The sequence below is a fragment of the Carcharodon carcharias genome, chromosome 15 (assembly GCF_017639515.1).
Source record: "Carcharodon carcharias isolate sCarCar2 chromosome 15, sCarCar2.pri, whole genome shotgun sequence".
NCBI lineage: Eukaryota > Metazoa > Chordata > Chondrichthyes > Lamniformes > Lamnidae > Carcharodon > Carcharodon carcharias.
In genome coordinates this window covers 107348605-107369033 of record NC_054481.1, presented here as the reverse complement: position 1 = coordinate 107369033, position 20429 = coordinate 107348605, and the positions used below count along the sequence as shown (strand labels likewise).

General features: G+C 42.8%; 1 protein-coding gene across 1 annotated transcript in view; it reads left to right on the top strand.

The window, feature by feature from the left end:
* LOC121287793 (transmembrane protein 88) overlaps positions 1-4076 on the top strand; it is a 40444-nt gene extending 36368 nt beyond the window's left edge. The window contains exon 2 of the mRNA XM_041205714.1: positions 3782-4076. Coding sequence (XP_041061648.1) covers positions 3782-4051 — 270 coding nt within the window. The 3' untranslated portion in view covers positions 4052-4076. The remainder of the gene's footprint in view (positions 1-3781) is intronic.
* Positions 4077-20429: the final 16353 nt, after the last annotated feature.

Here is a 20429-nt window from a genome sequence, read left to right as displayed (position 1 = left end):
TTTGTATCATATTTGATGGTGAGCTGAGCACATACCCATGCCATCACTAAGACTGCCTTTTGCTACCTCTGTAACATTCTCCAATTCCACCCCTGCCTAAGCTCATCTGCTGCTGAAACACTCATCCATCCCTTTGCTATTTCTAAGTTCGACTATTCCAATGTACTCCTGGCCGGCCTCCCACCATCCCTTCTTCAGAAACTTAGGCTCATCAAAAACTCTGCCACCTGCATCTTAACTCGCACCAGATCCTGTTCACCCACCACCCCTGTGCTTGTTGACCTACATTGACTCCTGGTTAAACAATGCCTTGATTTGAAAATTCTCATAATTGTTTTCAAACCCGTCCATGGCCTTGCCCCTCCTTATTTCTGTCATTTTCTCCAGCGCTACAACTCTCCGAGGTACTTACAATCGTCCAATTCTTGTACCTTATGCATCCTGAATTTAACCGCTCCAGCACTGGTGGCTGTGCTTTCAACTGCCTGGGACCTAAGCTCTGGAATTTGCTATCTAAATCACTCTGCTTGTCTACCCCACTTTACTCTTTTAAGAAGCTTCTCAAAACCCTACCTCTTTGACCAAGTTTTTGGTCACCAGTTCTAGGGTGGAATTTTATGCTGGCGGGATTTTACAGTCCTGTCGAAGTCAATGGACTTTTGCGGCTTGCCTCATTTTAAAGTCCCCCTCCTGCACCACCACCACCACACCAACCCCCTCCACCACCCACCCCCCCCGCCCCCCCCCACACCCAACACCCCCCACCCCCACCCCACCCTCCCCTGGTGACAGGGCCGTAAAATTCTGCCCCTGACATCTCCCTAAGTGTCTCAGTATCAGATTGTATTTGCTAATGCTCCTGTGAAGTGTCTTGGAGCGTTTTGCTACATTAAAGGCACTATATAAATGCATGTTGTTGTAATCTTATGCTTAGAGATATGTCCAATCATGAAGAAAATATTACAGAAAAGTTAAAAAGGCATAACAATCAATACTAATGCAATTTTTTTTTTCAAAAAGTTTGTATGTGAATTGGTAGAAATAGAAGTTGCTGGCTCCGAGTTTATGGAGATGGAGTGAGTTCATTCCCAATGAGAAGGTGTTACTGTACCTGCTGCAAACGTCTTGGATATACATTTGAAATGCCATAAACTACAGGGTTAAGGACCAAGAGCTGGAAGGCAGGATTAGGCAGGATAGCTCCTTTTCAGCCGGCACAGACATGATGGGTCGAATGGCCTCCTTCTATGCCATAAGTTTTTCTATACTTTTCTCTGTAAGAACAGAAACTAGACGATAACATTATGAAAAGAGGGCTGGGGAGTGAAAGGACAGAGCTTTGAAGGGCATTATGAATAAAGTGGGGTAAGGACATTGGGAACGAGCCCATTGGCTCTTTCCTCTGTTTCTAGAGATATCGGGGCATTTGGAAGTAGAGGGAGAGGGAAGAAATTTCCTGAAATCTGGATGCAGGTTTTTTTCTCTGCTTTGTTCTTGCTTTCCCCACCCCGATCCCCAGGAATTAGCGCTACCGGAGGTGAGGAGAGATGGGAGATGCGATGGTGCTTGAGATCACAGCGTCTGAAGGAGAGGGCGAGCATTGATAGGCCAGATAGCCTTTTTTACCTCACCTGTTGTATGGTCCTGACAAGAACCCGGGGATCGTTTAAGAAATAGCTCAATGCTTTACGGGAAAGATTGTTCATTCTGGAAATCTGGAAGATTGAGATAAAACGGGCCAAAGGGCTTTCTTCATCCCAACCCACCCTATGAGCTTGCAGCAGATCATCTGCAGTTTATCTTCATTCCCAGTCTATGAAGTAACACAGAAGACATCCAAAAAAAATTAAACTATTATTCCAATCTACTGTATCAATTCAGTAGTTCATATAGACTAATATATGGTAATAAATGAAAATGAACACTAACAAATAATGTATGATAGAGTGAAGGTGGAATACAGAGTCACGGAGACAGATGGTCATGTCCTTGCTCTATTTGTTTGTGGAGATAGAGCTATCCTGAGATTGATGTTTGACTGCCAGTCCGGCCTCTGAGTCAGAATGTCATGAGTTCAAACTGCACTGCAGCAAATAATCTAGGCTGGCTCGATCCTCAGCAAAGCTTCCTGTACTCCGCCCAACAAAATAGCTTTAATCTGCCCTCAAGGGCGGATATTTAATTCATAAACGCAAACATTCATACAGCCTCTCTGAATGATTGAGCAAATATATGTCCTTTTTCCTCCCTCAACATTTTCTCTTTAGTCCTCCCTGCTGGTATTTGCTTGTCTTTGGTTTCCCGATCACTTGGCTAATCTTTAGGTGTGAGTGTAAGACTGTGGGTGTTAACAATAGGGGGCATCACAGTCATGCCTGACCCTATTCCCATTGAATGTCCACACATGTTCATTTTCAGCAAGAATAATTGGATTATGATTGAAAGCAGAAATCCTGGAGCTTTAAATCATAATTTTATTGTTTTCAAACTCAGAGCTGATAAATGTGCTTCACACTCATTATTAACTTGTGAACTTTTTGCTTGTTTGTGCTATTTTGAAGAAGCTTTATTTGTTGTCAGTATGGCATCCCCCAGCCCAAATATATTGCCAGCCCACAATCCTTTTTCAGCCTCTGCTGAAACATTGGAACTTGACATCCTGAGGTCACAGGATTTTCATTGTCCCGTGTACATTTATTGAGATAGATCTATCCTTCCTTTTGTGTATCTGATCCAAATGTTGATGCTACAAGTTGAAGTCATTCTGAGAATGATGAATGCCATTTTGCATCTGTCCATTAAACTGTGCAGAACGTGTCAATCCCAAATACAGCAAGACGAGGGAAAGTAAACAAAAACAGAAAATGCTGGAAAAACTCAGCAGGTCTGACAGTATCTATGGAGAGAGAAAAGCAAAGTATCGTTTTGAGTCTGTATGACCCTTCTTCAGAGCTCTGAAGAAGGGTCGTACAGACTCGAAACGTTAACTTTGTTTTTCTCTCTCCACAGATGCTGCTGTCAGGCCTGCTGAGTTTTTCCAGTGTTTTCTGTTTTTGTTTCAGATTTCCAGCATCAGTATTTTGCTTTTATCGTGGGAAAATAAATGCAGGACCTATTCAGATTAGTGGTCATATTCTGTGAAACATTTCTTGATTGTTAAGCATGAAAGAAATCTGCAATCATCAAAGGGATGGAACAAGAGTCAACCTCGAGACTGGTCTGAGAATCACATGACCACCCATTGAACCATTACCAATCTATGGAACTACCACCAATCTGTAAAAAAATATATATTTGGGGGACTTGGAAGATTGCCAAAGTTACAAACTTGTTCAAAATCAAGGGAAAGGACAAATCAATTAACTACTGGCCACTAAACCTGCTGTCAGAATCGAGAAAATTGTTAAACTCTGAGACAGTGGGCGAGATTTTATCTATTTCAAAACCCACTCACTTAGTTAAAATCGGGCCTAGATATTAACAAGATAAAATTGCCATAATTAACGAAAAGAAAGCTGGCAGAGCAGGCACTATGGGCTGACTGGTGGTTCATGCTCCAATGTTCCTATGTCTCATTTTGATGAACACAAAATTTGTTAAGATATTTAACAAAATCTTAGCGATTGGTGAAATTAATTGAGGTCTGACAATATCCATGATCTCTGTTTTAATAAAATGCATAGAAATCTTATTTGTAGAATTTTCAATTAACAGATAACATGCAATAACCATTGTCCCTGTGAGTTCAAAGTAACTTTCGTTTTTACTATTTGGTCTGCAGGTTATTCATTCCGATGCGTATTACTGTAAAACTATCCTCGATGATAACAGTTCCTCCGCCCTCATCATTCTCGGCTTTGTCTTAATGTCCCCCCTTATTGTGATTGCCATGGTGACCTACTGCAGTGTGGCACGCCGTCTGCGCCTCTTCCTTTGCTTCGTACCCTACTCCCGAGCTGTCTACAAAGGGATGAAGTGGACTGGGCACGACTACCCCAGCTGCTGTTGCTGTGGAAAAGAATGGGACAGCAATTTGAAGGCTTGGGTTTGATCATGCTTTCAATGATCTGAGTACACTGCAGGCTGTTACTGTATTTGTATAATAACCTTGCTCTCCATCTTCTGTTGCCTACATTGTGAAATTATTGACAGTGACAATTTGATATTGAAATCGAAACAGTGATTGCTGGAAATACACATCAGGTCCCCTCAGCAATTAGAGTCATTGAGTTATAGAGCACAGAAACAGGCCCTTCGGCCCATTGTGTGTGTGCCAGCCATCAAGCACCTATCTCTTCTAATCCCATTTTCTAGCACTTGGCCCATAGCCTATAAAGGGAAAAGGCAGGTCAATGTCTTAGATTGAGATGTGAATCAGAGTTAAATCATCATTTTGGAATGTTGTGTATTTCCAGCAATTACAGCCTCCACCCCCCACCCCCACACCCCCCCAACCCCCCACCACCCATCCCACCCCACCCCCTTAATCCTATCATTTTAGGTAGAAAATATTTATTGTAGTCTCTTCAGAAGAGACCAGTAGCCTCATGCATCTTCAAGTATATTTCATTGCTTTGCTGAAACTGACAAGATTCTGCCACTCCACATCTATATTATAGGCATTCATCTGCAATGATATGTTAATAATCTCACATCTTAATCTGCAAATTTGTCACACAGTATTTTCTTTGCTTCATTGGGATGTGTGCATCACTGGCAAGGCCAGCATTTGTTGTCTATGCCTAATTGCCCTTGAATTGAGTGGCTTGCTCAGCCATTTCAGAGGGCAGTTAAGAGTCAACCACATGTAGGCCAGACCAGGTAAGGATGAGCAGATTTCCTTAAAGGACCAGATGGGGTTTTTGCAACTATTGATGATAGCTGTCTTGGTCACTACTACTGAGAATATCTATATATTGAGTTTAAATTCCACCACTTGCTGTGGTGGGATTTGAACCCATGACCCAGGACATTAGCCTGGAGCCTGTGGATTCTAGTCAAGTGACATTACCACTGCACTGCCATCTTGAGGAACACCCTCCCTCTAGCAGAAATACTAGCAGAACTAGCTCTGGGAAAGTTTTATTGTAGTATCTAGAGCATGGGTGTAAGTGATCACAACAAGGGGTCCAATCACTGGGAGGGAAGCAGGTTAGGTTGGTGGGAGCAGCTGAAAGGAAGCATACCTGCTTCTCCTGGGCCACAGGCCTTGCTGGACAGCGACTTAATCTCTTCCATGCAGCAGGTCTTGCCTCCCTGCCAGGTTAAATTTAAAATGGAAATAAAAATCTAAGTTACACCGCCTCATTAACAAATACAAGTGAGAAACCCACAAGCTGGGAGCAGATTGATTGTCCATCTCTGTTATAACCAACAGGGGGCATGTTCAAGGATGGTTGGCTTCAGGTTTAAGGCTTTTTAAAATAAATTATTCCATCCCATCCGACCCAAAAACTCCCATTTCTTGGGGGTTAAAATCCCCCTCATCAGGAGCAACATGACTGACCTCAAAGAATGAACTTGCAAATCAGGAGTTGACCTCTGGGAGGATCTCACAGTTGTCATGCATTCAGTGGTTTCCTGAGCTCTGCTGCCACCTTTGCATGGACGTGTACCGAAAACCACTCCTTTTCCATCTGAAAGCAGCAGTCCCAGTTTCCCATTAAATTCCATCATCACCACCTTCTCATGCGCAACTAGGGATGGGCAACAAATGCTAGCCCAGCCAGCGAAGCCCACATCATCCTATGAATGAATAAAAAAAAAACAATCTGAATATCTGTTGCTGACAGTGCTGTCAATGGGTCATTACAGCACAGTCTTTCGTTCATAATCTGGCAGAACAGCCACATTCAGTGTTTGCGAAATAGCCTGAAGGAAAAATCCAAAGGATCCAAAGTTCTTGTAAGTATTTAATGCAATTCCTTTAAATTAAGTAATTGGATTTGAAGAAAATAAATTCACCCATCACAACGCACCATAACCTGGACTGATTATCCCAGAACTAGCATTGCATAATTCAGTCACCTGGTCATCCTTTTAAACAGTCTTAGAAACAAAAACAGGCACTTGTTGTGTAGATTAATACACTTCAATTTGCAGGATGGCTGCCAAAGGGAGAAAGATAGGTATTTTTTTGTCAAATTAATAAACATGGGAAGGTTTTCTGATGCCAAGTTAACAACTTGCTGCATCTTTTGTTACAGGCTGTTTTGAGAAATATTCTTCTATGAATCCAAACAGTACCAGCCTGTAAGTTTTGACCTGTATTCATGACCCTTATGTATCTGTGTGAAATCCCATCTGTGGAGAAGCACTACAGGAGGAGAGGAATATCTAAAATTTAGAGATTCTGTTTAGCTTTATGTCCCAATTGATACAGGAATAGAAAGGCATGGAGCATGTTTTTCATTCTCTGTGCTGTTGAAATCATGGTGACGCTAGTGTCCTTGAATATTAGTTACTGGCTTATATGTTTGCTGATGCTCTGACAGAATTGTGAGAACCACTGTACCAATCTTCAGCTAACTCTGAAGCATAAACCACAGTTAATATATCCTGCTTGTTGTTAAAATATCTTTTGAAATACTAGATGTAATGTTCAGCCAGAATAATTTTGCTATCAATGTCTGGCATATCTAACCACATAATTGTTTTAACCCTTTGCTCACACCAAGATGGTCTGCTTCCAGTCTGGCAACATGTTAGGCTAAACTTAACAAAATGCAAACTGTTAAAAATAACCAAATTGTGAAAAATGCAAAAGGAATAAATATGGCTGTATGCAGAAACATGAAGAATGACGTATCCTTACTTGAAATTTCAGAAAGATCAAAGTGGAATATTTTCAGTGACATGCACAAGTGCAGTGAACAGCTCTGAACCAACCTTTTCCATATGACGTCCTATTCAACAACTGTATGTCTATTGCTGAAAAAAAAATTGTCAGTGATTTTCACCTTGCACTCATAAGGACAATTTGCAAGAATACCAATGTAAGGGAAACAAGTTATACTGTATGAGAAGAGAGTGCTGATTGGTTTCCAACAGCCAATCAGCATTCTCTTCTCATACGGTATAAATTTGTTATTTCCCTCACATTGGTATTCTTGCAAATTGTCCTGATGAGTGCAAGATGAAAATATTTGACAAAAAATATCTCTTTTTGCAGAGACACTCAAGTTCTGTACGACCAAATGACTAATTCTACGACTACTCTCTTTAAAGAAGTTTTTGAATCTGTTCCATCTGCCAGTGCTGACAGAATATAATTACAACTGGCTGTTTTCATTGTTAATATTATATCAATAGATTTCGATGCTGGAGATATAGCTTTACAACACCAACATCTATCATTGCAGGTGCAATAATATTACAATGCTGAGTTATTAATGCTGGAATGATATCACAATATTGACAGCTATAAATGCTGGCACCATATCATCACAAAACTGACCATTTTACAGAGCTGTTGCTTTATCATTACAATCTGAGCATTTATTAGTTCTGGTATTAAGGGTAGATTTTGATCTGGGCCTGTTTCCGTTGCTGCACAGAACCAGCGCAAGTCCAAACAAGGAGGCCTGAAGATCAGTGGGAATTGGTACTTGGGCCTTACTATATTCAGCGGGCCCAGCACTGGTTGCGCCTCCTAAGGCAGCTCATCTGAGTGAAGAGATCAATGTTAGGCTGCCTGTCTCATTGGCAACAGCCCTCAAGTGAATCTCAGGCAAGCATAGATTTGGAAACATTTGTTCCTTGGTCTTTTTCAGTTCCAGTTACCGTTTAGTTTTTATTTAGCTCCTATTACGACTGATCAAACATAGATGCTTCATTGTAATCTAAAACTACTCTTGCTGGTAGGAGGGACATTCTTTGAAAATTCACCTTGCCCTCCCGTGGGCAAGGATGATTTCCAGGGGACTGTACCTGCCGTAGGTAGCACAGACCCACCATTATCTAGGTATGGTGGTCCACACATCTTTCTTAACCATGTCATAGGAAATTTGACAAAGATCTCCAGGTTGGGATTCAGTCCTCAAAATTAATATCAGTTCTCTCAACTAAATCATCTTCTCAAGCAGTTGGAAATTGTAGAAGCACATGGACAATTTATATTCCAAATTAGGTGTCATGAGTGCATCCTGCAGCTAAAGTTGTTGCAAAATGACTTGAAAATTTAGGATCTTGGAAGATGTGAATGTGAAAAAACTTATGACCTAAATTGCATCTTGTGCCCTCCTGCAGCATGGATATTCATTATTTGCAAAATATGCTCTCTAAGGTTGCACAAGTACTTGGTGCCGGCAGGATTTGATACAAGCAACCTCACAGCCATCCAGAAACATTATGGTTGGATACTGTTTCCTTTGGGTATGTAAATCTTTCTCATCTAATCTAATTTCCTGCCAGCAATATGTGCACAGCATTGAGCATGCTCCTGCCGTTAATGGTGCCCGAGTGTCCTGAGGACCCTCATACAACAGCATGCCCATCTATCCGTCCCTAAGACAGCAGAGTAAATGCTGTACTGCTCATTTACTCACCCACAGAATCAGGTCTGTGCTTTCACACTGGGTTTCCTTTCACTCTATTTATGCCTGATACTCTCTCCTTCCCCTGATCCCAGCCTTCACCAAGGATCACACACATGTAAAACTGATTTCAAAGCTTGGTTAAGTTGAAGTAAATATTGCTTTTCAGGTTCAAGCACTCATCTTTAGATGAACACATCTCTTTAGTATGGACTTGATAGCCAAAAATTCTACTTGCTCCATCAAGTTGGCTCCCTGTGGAGATGCAAACCTGCAGCGTTATTCTAATGAGCTGAACCACAAATTACAGAACAGTCTGTGCACTTCTGATTTGGGGCCGTTTATACTGGCAAAATTATCACAAAATCCTCATCAGGACAATACAGTACTGGTATGTATCAATGCTGATGATATGGAATTACAAAACTGATGTCTCCATTTGGTACTGGCTGGTACTGACATCTATCCATGCTGACTACAACCAGATCTCCTGTATGGCAACACTGGATACAGACAGTTGTGCAACCAGATGCAGTATTCTATCAATACTTGGAAAAAGAAATACAAGGCTGCAGTATTCCAGTACTGAGTAGTTACTGGACTGCAGTATTCCAGTACTGAATAGTTACTGGACTACAGTATTCCAGTACTGAATAGTTACTGGACTGCAGTATTCCAGTACTGAATAGTTATTGGACTGCAGTATTCCAGTGCTGGATAGTTACTAGACTGCAGTATTCCAGTACTGAATAGTTACTAGACTGCAATATTCCAGTACTGAATAGTTACTGGACTGCAGTATTCCAGTACTGAATAGTTGACTGCAGTATTCCAGTGCTGGATAGTTACTAGACTGCAGTATTCCAGTACTGAATAGTTGACTGCAGTATTCCAGTGCTGGATAGTTACTAGACTGCAGTATTCCAGTACTGAGTAGTTACTGGACTGCAGTATTCCAGTACTGAATAGTTATTGGACTGCAGTATTCCAGTACTGAATAATTACTGGACTGCAGTATTTTAGTGCTGGATAGTTATACTGGACTGCAGTATTCCAGTACTGAATAGTTACTGGACTGCAGTATTCCAGTACTGAATAGTTATTGGACTGCAGTATTCCAGTACTGAATAGTTACTGGACTGCAGTATTCCAGTACTGAATAGTTGACTACAGTATTCCAGTGCTGGATAGTTACTAGACTGCAGTATTCCAGTACTGAATAATTACTGGATTGCAGTATTCCAGTGCTGGATAGTTACTGGACTACAGTATTCCAGTACTGAATAGTTACTGGACTGCAGTATTCCAGTACTGAATAGTTATTGGACTGCAGTATTCCAGTGCTGGATAGTTGACTGCAGTATTCCAGTGCTGTATAATTACTAGACTGTAGTATTCCAGTACTGAATAGTTACTAGACTGCAGTATTCCAGTACTGAATAGTTGACTGCAGTATTCTAGTGCTGTATAATTACTAGACTGCAGTATTCCAGTACTGAATAGTTACTAGACTGCAGTATTCCAGTATTGAATAATTACTAGACTGCAGTATTCCAGTACTGAATAGTTACTAGACTGCGTTATTCCAGTACTGATATTGGGTACTGTTTCCTTTGGGTATGGAAATCTTTCTCATGTAATCTAATTTCCTGCCAGCAATATGTGCACAGCATTGAGCATGCTCCTGCCATTAATGGTGCCCAAGTGTCCTGAGGTCCCTCATACAACTGCATGCCCATCTATCCGTCCCTAAGATAGCAGAGTAAATGCTGTACTGCTCATTTACTCACCCACAGAATCAGGTCTGTGCTTTCACACTGGGTTTCCTTTCACTCTATTTATGCCTGATACTCTCTCCTTCCCCTGATCCCAGCCTTCACCAAGGATCACACGCATGTAAAACTGATTTCAAAGCTTGGTTAAGTTGAAGTAAATATTGTTTTTCAGGTTCAAGCACTCATCTTTAGGTGAACACATCTCTTAAGTGTGGACTTGATAGCCAGAAACTCTACTTGCTCCATCAAGTTTGCTCCCTGTGGAGATGCAAACCTGCAGCATTATTCTAATGAGCTGGACCACAAATTACAGAACAGTCTGTGCACTTCCGATTTGGGGCCGTTTATACTGGCAAAATTATCACAAAATCCTCATCAGGACAATACAGTACTGGTATGTATCAATGCTGATGATATGGAATTACAAAACTGATGTCTCCATTTGGTACTGGCTGGTACTGACATCTATCCATGCTGACTACAACCAGATCTCCTGTATGGCAACACTGGATACAGACAGTTGTGCAACCAGATGCAGTATTCTATCACTGCTTTGAAAAAGAAATACAAGGCTGCAGTATTCCAGTATTGAGTAGTTACTGGACTGCAGTATTCCAGTACTGAATAGTTATTGGACTGCAGTATTCCAGTACTGAATAATTACTGGACTGCAGTCTTCCAGTGCTGGATAGTTACTGGACTGCAGTATTCCAGTACTGGATAGTTACTGGACAGCAGTATTCCAGTACTGAATAGTTATTGGACTGCAGTATTCCACTACTGAATAGTTACTGGACTGCAGTATTCCAGTACTGAATAGTTACTGGACTGCAGTATTCCAGTACTGAATAGTTGACTGCAGTATTCCAGTGCTGGATAGTTACTAGACTGCAGTGTTCCAGTACCGAATAGTTACTAGACTGCAGTATTCCATCACACTGGATTCAAAGCTGTAGCATCAGAATCAAATGGGCCAATACCAGGCTTAGCATTCCATCACTAAGTAGATATAGGGCTATAGTATTCTGCCACTGGGTAAATACAGAATTAAATTATCCCACCTGAGGGTAGATAGAGGACTATGTTTATTCATCACAGGTAGATAGAAGATGACTGTATCCATTAGATACAGGATTATAACCTTCTATCTCAGGCTAGATTCTGTCATTGGACAGAAGCTAGGGCTACAGTTCTTGCCACTGGGAAGTGGTGGTGTAGTGGTAATGTCACTAGACTAGTACTCCAAAGGCATGGGTTCAAATGCCAACAGGGCAGCTGATGGAATTCAAATTGATGAAGGTCTGGAATTAAAAGTTAGTCTTAGTAATGGCAACCTCAGAGCCATTGTTGATGTTAGGGAAAGAAATCTGCTATCCTTACCTGGTCTGGCCTATATAACTGCAGATCCACAGCAATGTGGTTGACTCCTAAATGGCCTAGCAAGTAACTCAGTTCAAGGACAATTAGGGCTGGGCAACAAATATTGGCCTTACTAGTGACACTCATATCCCTTGATATGAGTGTCTGTATGCAAAATAGATACTGTATTGACCTTGCTAGTATTTCATTGAGTTGAATCATAACTACAAAAATCCATATTAAGATAATTAGAAAGCTACACTATTCCACCTCTGGATAGATGCACTGTTAACAGTTTTCCACCAGAGATACCACACCAAAGTGTTTGATCATACAATGTAACTGATCAGATTCCGCTAAATAAATAAGATAAACATTGTTGGGCAAAACATTAAAGTATCTTTCACAAAATATCTATAAAACTGAATTTAGAGACCACTTAATTTGTTCACTAGCAGCCTATTACCATCCCTTTCCATCAGATGGATAATGTTTGGATGCAAACAGCTTCCTTCTCAACCACCACATGAATATTAAAGTGAATCAAAAGCAGGTTTGCTGAGATAAATTCACTGATTTCACATTGCAAGAAGCCACATTGGAAAGTAATAGATGTTGGATATGAAGTTCTGCAGTGTTCCAGCTCTTCCAGTGCAGCTCCTGGTTAGGAGTGTATTTATTCTATGAAGTTCCCGGGTGGCTCAATGGTTATTTCAGTGTTTCACCATCCTAAATATTAACTAGATATCACCATGGCAATTGGGCAGGTGACTGTTACAATAATACAGAAATGAAAATCATAAGATGTAAGAGCAGAAGTAGACCATTCGGCCCATCTAGTCTGCTCTGTCATTCAATGAGATTGTGGCTGATCTGATAATCCTCAACTCCAAATTCCTGCAATTGTCCCATAACCCTTGATTTCCTTACTGATTAAAAATCCGTCTGTCTCAGCCTTGAATATACTTAATGACTCAGCTTCTATAGCCTTTTGGGTTAAAGAATTCCACACATTCATTACCCTCTGAGAGAAGAAATTCCTCCTCATCTCTGCCTTAAACGGACGACCCCTTACTCTGAGATTATGCCCCCTGGTCCTAGACTCTCCCTCAAGAGGAAACAACCTCTCAGCATCTACCTTGTCAAGCCCCCTAAGAATCTTATATGTTTCAATAGGGTCGCCTCTCGTTCTTCTAAACTCCGGGCCCAACCTTCTCAACCTCTCCTCATAAGAAAAGCCCTCCATACCTGGGATCAACCTAGTGAACCTTGTCTGGACTGCCTCCACTGCATGTATATCTTTCCTTCGATAAGGGGACCAAAACTGCTCACAGTATTCTAGGTGTGGTCTAACTAGTGCCTTGTATAGTTTTAGCAAGGTGTCACTATTTTTATAAAAGCAAAAAACTGTGGATGCTGGAAATCCAAAACAAAAACAAAAATACCTGGAAAATCTCAGCAGGCCTGACAGTATCTGCAGAGAGGAACACAGTTAACATTTCGAGTCTGTATGACTCTTCATCAGAACTAAGGAAAAATAGAAAAGAGGTTAAATATAAGCTGGTTTAAGGTGGGGGGGGGGAGGTGGGACAGTTACAGCTGGATAGAGGCCAGTGATAGGTGGAGATTGCCAAAAGATTTCATAGACAAAAGGACAAAGAGGTGTTGACGGTGGTGATATTATCTAAGAAATGTGCTAGTGGTGACATTAAGGGTAGAAAGCAGGATGAGCAAGGTACAGATAGCCCTAGTGGGGGTGGGGTGAGGGGGGAAGGGATCAAAATAGGCTAAAAGGTAGAGATAAAACAATGGATAGAAATACATTTAAAAATAATGGAAATAGGTGGGAAAAGAAAAATATATATAAATTATTGGAAAAAGGGAGATCGGAAAGGGGGTGGGGATGGAGGAGAGAGTTCATGATCTAAAGTTGTTGAACTCAATATTCAGTCCGGAAGGCTGTAAAGTGCCTAGTCGGAAGATGAGGTGCTGTTCTTCCAGTTTGCGCTGAGCTGGAACATTGCAGCAAGCCAAGGACGGACATGTGGGCATGAGACCAGGGTGGTGGGTGTGTTGAAATGGCAAACGACAGGGAGGTCTGGGTAATGCTTGTGGACAGGCCGAAGATGTTCTGCAAAGTGGTCACCCAGTCCGCACTTGGTCTCTCCAATGTAGAGGAAACCGCATTGGGAGCAACGAATGCAGTAGACTAAATTAGTTTCAACACACCACCCTGCTCTCATGCCCACATGTCCGTCCTTGGCCTGCTGCAATGTTGAAATTAACTTAGTCTACCGCATCCGCCCCCAAATTGCCGCGGGGAAAATCCTGGCCTATATTCCATCTGCCAAGTTTTTGCCCACTCACTTAATCTGGCCCTATCCCTCTGTAGACTCTTTGTGTCATCCTCACCACTTGCCTTCCCACCTATTTTTGTATCATCCGCAAAATTGGGGATAGTATATTCATTTCCCTCATCTAAGTCACTAATATATATTGTAAATAATTAAGGCCCCAGCACTGATCCCTGTGGCACTGTGTTACAGGTTGCCATCCTGAAAATGCTCTACTTATCCCAATTCTCTGTCTTCTATTAGTTAGCCCATCCTCTATCCATACTAATATACCCCAATACTATGGGCTTTTATCTCATTAAGTAGCCTTATGTGTGGTACCTTATCGAACACCTTTTGGAAATCCAAATATATTACATCTACTGGTTCCACTTTATCTATCCTGCTTGTTACACCCTCAAAGAATTCTAATTAATTTGTCAGGCATGACTTCCACTTCATGAAGCCATGCTGACTCTGCTTGATTATATTATGTATTTCTAAGTGCTCTGCTATTACATCCTTTATAATAGATTCTAACATTTTCCCAGTGACGGATGTTAAGCTAACTACCTGTTTTTTTGTCTCCCTCCTTTTTTGAATAAGGATGCTACATTGGCAGTTCTCCAATCTCCTGGGACTTTTCCAGAATCTAAGGATACTTGGAAGTACCAGTACAATCACTGTTTGTTTAGCTACTTCCTTTAATATCCTAAGATGCAGCCCATCAGATCCAGGGGACTTTCTGGCCTTTAGTCCCATTAATTTCCCTAGTATTTTTTTACTAGTGATAGTTATTGTATTTATTTCCTCCCCCGCTTTGTCCCTTGATTATTTAGTATTTTTGGAAAGCTATTAGTGTCTTCTACCGTGAAGACTGATGCAAAGTATTTATTCAACTCCTCTGTCACTTCCTGGCTCCCCATAATTATTTCCCCACCCTCATTCTCTAAGGGGCCTATGTTCACTTTGGCCTCTCTCTTCCTTTTCATATCTTTAAAGAAGCTCTTACTGTCCGTTTTTATATTACTTGCTAGTTTACCCTCAAAGTTTATTTTCTCCCTCTTTTTATTATTTTTTGGTGATGATGAGGCCATGGGCAGAGCCTCGACTTCTGAGGAGGAAGAAGATGAGGAAGAGGAGGAGGAGGAGAAAATCCAGGTATATTCAGGCCATTTCAAAACAGATGAGGATGATGAGCCCGCCAGTGGCAGAGCAGCAGGAGGCAAGGACATTGACTCAGGGCTGACATTGTGCAGGAGGGGGGCCTTGTCAGATTGGTCCTTATTCACAATAGATTTTCATGAAGTCCTCTAAAATAACAACTGCCATCAGACAATCCCTGGTGACATACCACCACATAAAGATCCTTGTACCTTGACATCACATCACAGTCTCTCAGGGGGCTGCCCATCCCTCACAAAGAAATAAAGCAACATCAATGATTTAGATTCAGTCACATTCAAACTGCTGCTGCCTTCTCCATCATAAACGTAGTCATTAGCATCTTTGAAGCACACATGGTAATAAGTCCCTTTCATCCTGGCCCCCTCACATGAATGCCATTGGCCGTGAATGATGCACCCATGTTGCCAAATGGACCATCATCGAGCCATACCCACAATGCAGATAATGACACGAATGAAGCCGCTAAACCCTATACATGCTGACACGAGTGTATGTTGCATCGTATATGCAGGAATGACAACTCACGCGCGATGCTTAGTCAACTGTGCCATGACAGATCATTAAAATAATTTCTGCTGCATCCATTCTGACCAATGGTCCTGGTTAAGAACTGGGCACCACATGCATTAGTCCTGGCTTAAATCTACCCCTGCACACCACACAGACCACATCCTGTGACACCAGAAATGACAATGCAGCCACTGTAGTGGCGTAGCACACGACCTATATTAACTGGACAATACATGGCCTACTGAGCTGTGCTGCCCACACCAAAGCCAAAGTGCAACACTACAGTGGGGATGAATGCCCAGCACCCAGCACTCATGCTTCAGATATATTTGCTGACTAGCATCTGTTCATGGAGTGGGACCATTAAACCTTCCTTAAAGGCACGCTTGGGTGGAAACTAAAAGCTACATGGAGCATCTTAGTGGCTCAGCCTTTGACCTCTGGAATCTTATGCGATACAACAGAGAAGGAAAAATATGCCTCACCAATCAAGCCACATCATTGCTCCCGGAGAAGCCACATTGAGATGCAACTCACTATGACACCCTCAATAGTACTGGTAAGAAGCGACCTCACATCTTTATCATTCCTTTCATGCTCTCTGTTGTACACCGCAGGCAGACATGGTGAAAAGAAATATATTGAACAAATGCTCAAATGTGCTATGTATAATGTGAAATCAGTAACCACAGTGAACCCATTGGTGCTCTAGGTGAGATGGTTCCCTGTGCCTACATAACTCCTACAAGTGCCCACCCCTGTGTTGCCTTGGAGGAGGTGGAGGCAGGGGTGCTCACATCTGCCTAAAGGCCAATGAGGAGCATGGTGGCCTGCTTCATTATGCAGGCACCCATTGGGGATCTCCTTCAGCTTGTGGCCTCTGCATCTCTGCATGGGCAGCTGTGGTCATTGGCACATGTGGAGCAGGCGAGGGCTCAGGTGAAGGTGCTGGGGAGGTAGCGGAAGATGAGGGAGCTGAGATGCTCTAGGCACCTTCACCCACTGAGACCTCCACAGCCCTGGGTTGGTCTTTAGGTAGGGTTGATGGAGCTGGTGCTGCTGTGCCGTGGATGTCAGCACTCATAATCTAAGTGGACTGTTCCAGGCTACTGAGGGAGGCTTACACTCTTTCCTGACCAAGATGCTGCTCTTGCATCCACTCCAAGTGCTGCTGCATGTGTCTATCCAAGAGACTGGTCAATTTCTCATGGTCACAGCTCATGTGGATGAGACCCCCGGAGACATGACAGCGATGGACTCCTCAATTTGCAGTCCTAGATCTCCCACTGCCTCAGGGAACTCCACCAGATGTCCACACATCTGCTCCAGATTGAACAAATACTTGTACACCAAAAGCTGACTCCCAAGGCTCCATGTTCCTGACCACAGGGGCATCATTGTGACTTTCCACCCTCCTCCAAGAGTGACTGTGCACCGATGTCTCTGACTCTAACACTTCCTCCTGTGCTCTGGTGCAGTGACTTCTACCCTCTGCCACTGACTCTAAACGTGTGCTACATCTATCCAAAGTGCCTGTAACTGAATTGGTGGGGTGAGGGCTAGTATGATGACATCTCTTCCTCCTCCTGAGACCCATGGGATGATATGGAGCCAGAGGAGCTGGAACCTGTGCGAGACACAAAATGAGGTATTTAGGTATAGTCCTTATAATGAAAGCACTCTCTGATGCACACCACTGCCTTGACCATGATTGCACTGACCCCATGATTCAGCCCCATCATTGCACTCCCTATCATGCCAGCGTCCCATTGTGCTCATTAAAGTGACACAATGACCTCCGCCATTACCACTATGTGCCAAGGCAATCTCAACACCTTCTTTATCATCTGTTACTGGAGATTCAATATCCAGCAGCTCCAGCACCCTGGCTATCCCCATGACCATCAGCTCCATGCGGCGCATGGGCCTCAGGCAGGATACAGGCCATATCTGCCATGCTCTCTGCCCTTTTGTTCTGCAAGCAACATGAATTGATGCCACCTTCATATATAGCGCATGCAGAGATAATGCTCTTCAATGCATCTGCGCATCACACTGCCTATTTACGTCTATTTCATATGCAGCTAAATGAGCTGCTTACATGATCCTCTGCATCGGCATTAAGGAATGTATGTGTCAGATCTTGAACCTTATCTGCAGCGTACAGATGTGACCCTTCCTTTAGCCTATGTGTGTCTTCCTGTGTCTATGAGCCAAGCTACTCACCTTGCCAGAACACAACAGCACACTGGATCCATGATTTACTCTGGTTGCTGGTGGCGCTCACCACTGGCACAATCTGAACCCATGTCTTCTTGGCTGTGGCAAGCACCTTGACACGGCTATCTGGATATTTGATGTTCCTTCACCTTTACACCTAGTCCACCAGGACATCCAGGTGCCAGTTGGATAAGAGTGGGGCAGCTGGTCCGATCCCTTCCAATGTGGCTTACCTGTGTGACATTCTAAGAATTAATGAATTAATTAATGAAAATGCAAGGAGAGGAGGGTCATGAGCAACTCAGAATACATTGCTATAACTTACCTTTGTGTGCTTACACACACTAACCATATCCATGACCTCATCTATGAACACTCTTAACGGTGTGATTGAGAGGAGGGCTCCGCACATACGCTTAGTGCTGTGTATGTCGCCGCTGCCATTTCAAATGACATGCTGTACTCAACAACAGCTGACAGCTCTACTGACTTACTCCGATGGGGGACCTGGTCAAGGGTCCACAGTGGGCTGCAACTAGAGAGTTGAGTGCCAAGTGGATGGGATAATGAGCATGGCAATGTTATTCATTATTCCACTGAGCTTAGCCAGATTGCTAAGATCACTGCATCAAATTGTGGTGGCAAGACAATGGCACTTTCATGGCTGTGTCTTGAGAATCCACACAGTGGTCTAATTCAGCACACTTTTCATTAGGAAGCATCAATGACAGTTCTGCCATTGGGAAAGCCCATCTGTTCTAGGATAATCTAACAGTTGGACAATAGTTACAGCTTTGGCACTCACCTGACCGCTCAACAATGTCTCCTCCAAGGCTCTGGATGTGCTGCATTCATCAGGTGACACTTGAACTGACTACTCAGATGGGGCGCTTTTTATATGCACTCACGTCAGCCGACCTGCACCAGGCCCATCTCTGACCCCTCATCACTTCTCGGATAGGCCACTCCAATTCCAATTTCAGCCTCCTCTCCGACTGCAAATCTGACCTGGGGGCAGACGTTTTTAAAGGTCATGTTCACAGAGCTGGGAAATCACCTGTCTCTGCACCCCCAACCCGAGGGCAAAAGTCTGGGCCCGAGTGCAGGTAAATAATGATGTCAAAAAAAGTCAATAACATTTTGGGTTTTATAAATAATGGAATGGCGTACAAGAACAAGGTGGTGATGATAAATTTGTGCAAAGCAATAATTGGACAAGAATTAGATTACATTGTGCAGTTCTGTGCAATAACAACAGCTTCTGTTTACATAGTGCCTTTACCATAAATAAAAATGTCCCAAGGCACTTTACAGGAGTATTATAAAGCAGAGCAAGCAGTTCTGGAATTAATAATTGTATTCCAGTGACAAGGGAATATTTCCTGGCTGCCTAAGTTCCCACTATATTATAGAAAGGACTTAAAGCCATGGAGGGCATACAGCAAAGGTTCACCAGAATGAATTGGGAAACTCTATTTATCAGGAGAGATTTTGGATGGTTTCTGCTGGAGAAATGGAGAGAAGATTTAATCATAATTTTCAAACTGATGGAGCATTGTGCTCGGGTAAATAGGGAAAAACTATTTTTCCTGACTAGGGAATCGATGAAGATCATCAATTTAATTTATGATTAAGAGGGCGAGGAGAGAGGTTAGGGGAAAGTTCTTTGTGTAGAGGGTCTTTGTAGCATGGAAATAGCCAAGACAGAGGCCATTGCATCCTTAAAGAAATAAATGGGGTAAAAATCACTCTAATTAAATGAATAACATTAATGGGTCCATTGGAAGGAACCAATTCAATGTCCTTTAAATATCTAATGGAATATATAGGTTTAGTAGCCCAATAGGTAAAGCCTAAATGGGACCACTGCAAAGCTCAGGTTTTTTTAATCTAATGGAATTAAACATGTTGGTTTATTCAATATAAGAACTAGAGTCAATGCACATGCACCTAAACCAAGAGACTACTTAATGGAGGCAACAGGGATGTTGCCTGCTAGCTGGAGAGCCGGCAAGAGACCCATGTCATCTTTTTTGGGAAAGTTTGCCAAATTAAGTTCCATCAAGGCATTTAACTGGACAACAGCAGGCTTTTCCTGGGATCAGGGACCCAAATGAGCAGAAGTCCTGCCTGATAAGAGCTGCCAGCCAATCAGGAGCCACCAGGGATGCAGTGGCTGCTGCTTGTATGCACCCGCCTGAGAGTTAGAATTGCCCATGGGCCCAGGCACAGGCGAGTGATAGGAGGAGGGTGATGCCTTTCAGCAGGCTCCCCCTTCCCAATGCTGGGTCCACCAACCAGGGACAGAGTGCCTCTGAATGAGGACACCATTGCCCCAAACTCCCCAGGAGTCCATGAGCAACCTAACAGCATTTCTTTCTGGGCTTCCCCCATGGCAAATCCTCCACTCGCCAATGCGTGAATACCAGTGGTGGCAGGATGTGGCCCTTAAGGGGCATTAATTGCCCACTCAGGGGCCTCAGTTGGTGGTGGAGCAGGAAGGTCGTCCA